The sequence below is a fragment of the Limulus polyphemus genome, unplaced genomic scaffold (assembly GCF_000517525.1).
Source record: "Limulus polyphemus unplaced genomic scaffold, Limulus_polyphemus-2.1.2 Scaffold8057, whole genome shotgun sequence".
NCBI lineage: Eukaryota > Metazoa > Arthropoda > Merostomata > Xiphosura > Limulidae > Limulus > Limulus polyphemus.
Window position 1 is genome coordinate 21,005 of NW_013673667.1, and position 5,489 is coordinate 26,493.

The 5,489-nt window shown below is 37.8% G+C and overlaps 1 protein-coding gene across 1 annotated transcript in view; it reads right to left on the reverse strand.

Moving 5' to 3' along the window:
• Positions 1 to 5,489, reverse strand: part of LOC106475080 (obscurin-like) — a gene marked incomplete at both ends in the record, with an annotated part of 29,961 nt that overhangs the window by 18,876 nt on the left and 5,596 nt on the right. Inside the window, one exon of the mRNA XM_013935773.1 lies at positions 4,630 to 4,747. Coding sequence (XP_013791227.1) covers positions 4,630 to 4,747 — 118 coding nt within the window. The remainder of the gene's footprint in view (positions 1 to 4,629; positions 4,748 to 5,489) is intronic.

Consider the following 5,489-nt stretch of genomic DNA (forward strand, 5'->3'; position numbering starts at 1 on the left):
CTACGTGCACTAGTTTTCATTTGCCTTGAGGCTCCCACCTGAATTCATGTGTTTTCACATGGTATAGGAGTGCAACACATTCTCCTACTATCCTTGAGGCTCCCACCTGAATTCATGTGTTTTCACATGGTATAGGAGTGCAACACATTCTCCTAGTGCAGCTGATTCCCTCTATACTGATTGTTCAATCCTTACTTCGAGATTAGGCAGAAATGATACACCAAAAGTGGGGAGGACAGGTAGGAAGTATCTATCAGAAATACATTTTCAATGTTAGAAAATGTTAACTTTCAACATGATACCTTACATGCTCTCATATATTAATTAGAATCCCACAATGAAGTGGTGGAGGAATCAATGGAAAAGTTACCTAGATGAGTTCCCTTCAGAAAGTACTCAAAGAGAACCCATGAAGCATGACACCCTATACCATGAAAGCACAGGAGTACACCCAATGGAGACCATACTCCTACTGTACCAGTGGAAATATGTGTCAGCAAATCAGGCAGAAACAAAGTATGGAAAATGGATGTAGCATGGCTAGGGAGAGCCAGACTGTAAGAGACGGGTAAACTGCAGTCCAAAACCAGGCAGTATTAGGTGTGTTTCATCTCGTCTGCAGTAGGAGAAGGGTCCCAACTATCTTCACCTCCATAGCAAAAAGTAGAAGGAAAAAATAACTTCTGTTATACCAACTTTGGTAATGTTCATGATAGTCTATCCACACATTGAACACCGGACCACCCAGAAACCCAACATCCTGGCAATGATAGGATGGTGAAAGCAAATGTGGTGGGTCAACTCCAGTCTAAAAGCAGGCACCATCTGTAATTTTTCATTTGTCCCGTGGTAGGAGGAGGTGTGAGTACTTATGTTGGCTGGTCTTATGCTGATCCAACAGCAGAGAGCCCAGGAACCAACATCCAGTCAGTGGTAAGATGGGGGAAAGCCAGGGAACTGCATTTGGTGGATCATGTCCAGTCTAAAACCAGGTGTTCTCTGGAATTTTTCGTCCATTCCACTGTAGGTGGAGGTTCACATCATGTACACCAACAGAATATCACTGCCGTACTTTCTTTCTACTGAGTGTAATTGGCCACACTCAGGAGGAAACCTCAATGGCCCACCATGAGCTAGAAACTGTGGAGCTGGTAAGGTATGGGTAGAATGGCGATGGGAGGAAGTCTTTATCCCAAAGAAGAAAAAATAGCCAGATGATGAAGATAATGTGCGACAAAAGCACGAAGGCCAGTCCACACATTAGCCTGCACAATTTCCCTCAACAACCAATGGAAATGAGCAGCTAGAAAGAGAGTAAGGTGTCAGGTTTGACAAGACAAGACCCAAAAGAGTCGATGTGAAACAATATCCAATGAAGCACAGGCTAGATGGATGAGGCTGCTGAAGCTGTCCCATGAGCATAAAAGGAGAAATATCTTGGGAAGATGAGGAATACCAAAGAATAAATAGACAGGAGTGTGAACCATGAAAAAGACAAGCCCAAACCAAATAAAAATGAACCACAATGATGGGACAGATAAAATGATCCAAATTATAATGAGAATAAAAGTTAGAAGTGGATTGCTCATGCAGTCCCTTCATGAAGAACAGACATCTTAAGTACAAACATACAAGTAAGAAAACAAAGAATATAAAAACAAAGAAAAATAATACTACAAGCAGCAATGGCATACATGTCAGAACTCCTACAGTCACAAGTAAGAAATATAAATAGACAGCATAAGGAACAATAGACTAAAGGTTCAAACAGAGAAAGGGTAGGGGTGAGGAGAACAGCATTCAGGTCCCAATCAGGAAGGACTGCAGGACAAGGAAGATGCAGGTGGCAAAAAGAACGAAAGAGCATAGAAAAGACAGGAGAGGAGAATACGTGATGTCAAAGGAAAAACACATAAGTAGGAGGAAGAGCTGCCCTATAGACAGCAATGGTTGAATACAATAAGCCTCGGCTGAACAGCCATAAAAAATTTTAGAAAGATGGGGGATAGAAGGGAGGGAAAGGGAAACAACACAACACAGAGACCAACTATGAAAAGAGTGTAATTTTCGTGGATTGAAAAGGAGGGAGGAAGAATGAACATAACAAGAAAAGCTATGTGTGAAGAGAATCTGCAACATTTTGCAAGGGACTGGAGAAAACCAACACTAGAAGTCAGAGTGACAACACTACTGGATTGGAGAAAGAGGAGTATAGTTGAACGAGTATCGAAATGAAAGGGGTGGAAGAAGAGGAGGGGAGGACCAAAGAAGGTTGAATAAAAGAAACCATGACTGAGTCAGCTAGTATAAAGCTATCAATAGGACACAACACATGAGGGAGAAGATGAATAGGAGGGTAGGCATAGAGAAAAAGTTGGACCAGTCTCAACTGAGCACATCCACACATAGAGCTGAGGGAAGAGGAACTGGGGACCAGAAAATAGGAAGTATGCTGTTCAGATGAATGGCAAAATATTTATAAGAGGAATGTTCAGAAGGTCAAGGCACCACTCTGTAGGTAGTGTCTTGTTGGACCTTGAGAGATAATCCACAATACAATTCAGGGCATCCTGAATATAACATGCTATTAGACATACTTGTAAAAAATGGTCCCAGAAAAGAAGGTTAAGAGCATGGAAACAGAGGGAGTGTCCCTCTGGTGACTGATATAGGAAACAAATGCAGAGTTGAGTGTATGTGTAATCACTAGATCTCCATGAACCATCATAAGTAAATGATCCAAAACCCAAATTCACATGAGTGCATCTGGAAACAGATGGGGATCCGGATGAAAGGAAGGAAGAGGAACACCCTTTATGGTACTGGTTTTATCAAGTCACCAAGTGAAGTGCTTGAATAAGGAAGGAGAATAGTGGAGGAAAAGGAATCCCAAGAAAGGAACCAGAGATCATGCAGAGTCCACTGTATATGTCATCAATGAGCATGATCCAAGGGGATACGGGATTCCATAGAAGCCCAAGTCCCCAAAAGAGAGAAACCTCACACACACATTGAGAGAAGGAGAGGATAGAGCATAAGAAACTAATCACTCCATGTCTTTCAAAAGAAGAGGAGAAGACTGGACCCTGTGGAGATGAAAACTGAAAAACACCCAAATGAATAAGAAACTATATGGTTGTGAGATGAGACTTCTCCAGGTTGACTAACCAACACAGATGTACCACCCCCTGAAGGAGAATGGAGGTAAAATAATGGAAATGGTAGAGAGTGTAAGATGAAGGTGGGAAAGCTTAAGTAAGACGAACAAAAAACAGAGGATCTGACTCCAAGCATGAAGTCACGTCTAGTCGTATGTGGTAACAAAGGAAGGAGGATGAGACGTGCATGTACCAAAGTAGTGGTAAAAGTAATTGAATATGGACTGGCATATCTGGATGGGAAGTAAAAAACATAAAAGGAAGAAGCAAGGAATGAATTACCAAGAGAAGAAAAGAAACATACCTGAGAAACCCAGTCACAAAATGATGAAAAAAGCTCAGCATGAGTATGAGATAAGGCATAGGTAGGTGGTGGGAAAACCCCATAAAATACCTTCTGTCGTGAACAGACGTATGGAAGTAGGTCAGGTACAAAAGAAGGCCCAGACTGCATGAACTACTCCACCACCTGCTACACAAAAGCCATCACTTTCCCCAACATACATAGACAAACCCAATGTCAATGTAGTTGCTAGACTAGAGTGAACAATATCTTGTTATCTCAAACCAGACAAAATGGAAGTTACTGACACTTATAAAATAATAATGTGGAAATAAAAGGTCACAAAATCTGCAGGTGCAGAAAATGTTGGAAAGCAAAAATTAAACAATAAACACTTCCACAACAAGAAACATATTTATAAATACTTCCATTAAAAATACGTCCATATCTGAAATATTCACCTGTGAAAAAAAGTTCTGTCATTACACATGAATCCCAAATCAAGAAGGAATGATTAAATAATCAGTATAGAGGGAGTCAGCTGTGCTAGGAAGGTGTGTTGCACTCCTATTGGTGGAGGTTTATGACATGCACATTTGCATGCTATAGTGCAGCAATATCACATGAAACATGAATTTAGGTGGGACCCTCAAGGTTGCATATATGGGGTAGCACAAAATCAAAGAAAGCTAATATGTGGGAAGAGGTAAGGTATCATATTGGAAACAAGCATATAAAGAGGGCAGTATAATTACTTTGAGAAAGAATAACTGTTACTTAAACAGTAGAATGTTAGAATCTCTTGTTAGGCTGTTATCAACCATTCAACATATTATGTAAGATAAGCTTAGCTCCAAAAATATCTATGTTCTGTAACTTGAAAATGCCAAGTTATACTAGTTTACAATCGTCCTTGATTTACATTTGTGTTAGATAACGTATTTATTTTTGTTTCTTTGGAAGAAGTTTAATGTCCTGGACTTAAAAAAATCTGTACAAGAATGTGTATCAAAACAAAACTGTTCTACTTTCCAAACAAATCATTCTTCAACAAGGATGTGAGAAATCATATCAATTAAAAACTTGTTATAAACAGAATTTGTAGCCAAATACTATGAGTTATGCACATTTCTTTTCAATCTATTACTCATTAACATATATATCATGAAAAAAAAAACATATTCATACCATTTGATTTCTGGTTTGGTATCCGATTTAATAAGAACTTCCAAACGTCCAGACTGACCTTCTGGGAGATTCACTGGTTTTAACCCATCTAAAAACTCTGGTTCTTTTTTTGGCAGGGCTACAATAATTAGTGCATTAATGTTCATTTAGCAGAAGTTAACAAGCAAATACCTATTTTGGGGCTACACAGTATAAAATATTAAAACAAAATTTACTAATATGCATCTAAGTCTCATAAACACACAAAGATTGGTTCAATTTACATAAGCAATAATAACAATAATTAATTAATAGGATGTAGATATGATGACCCTGGATTTAAAGAATATTAACAAAAGTAAAAATTCATAATTTTTCATATTATTAAATATTATTCTTAAATTTGGAACAGTGCACTTGAATTTTTAGAGTAATTTTACTAAGAAATCCTAGAATCCTATAAAACATATAAAAGTACATGGTGAACAACACTATTAACCTGTGAGACAAGGGCGGGTCAAAATGTGCATGTCACAACCTTTTTACAGAGTTACATTCAAAATTTAATTAAACTACTTTATTATTAAGGTAGGTCAATAAACTTGGCATCAAAACATAGCTTATAATTCAAATTTTAATATTACAGAAATATTAATTTCTCAATTTCAAAAGTAAACACTTAAATAAATTCTCAATTTTCACTTTTATATATCCCCTTTTTATTTGTCTACATTTCAGAATTTACTTCTTTACACCCCTATATTATTATAAAAGCTTCCGAGGATTTACACATCAATACATTAGATATCCTTGAGCTAAAATGAAAACTTATAGTATTTATTCTCAGACTTTGACTTAATAAATTCACAGATGAATCTTTA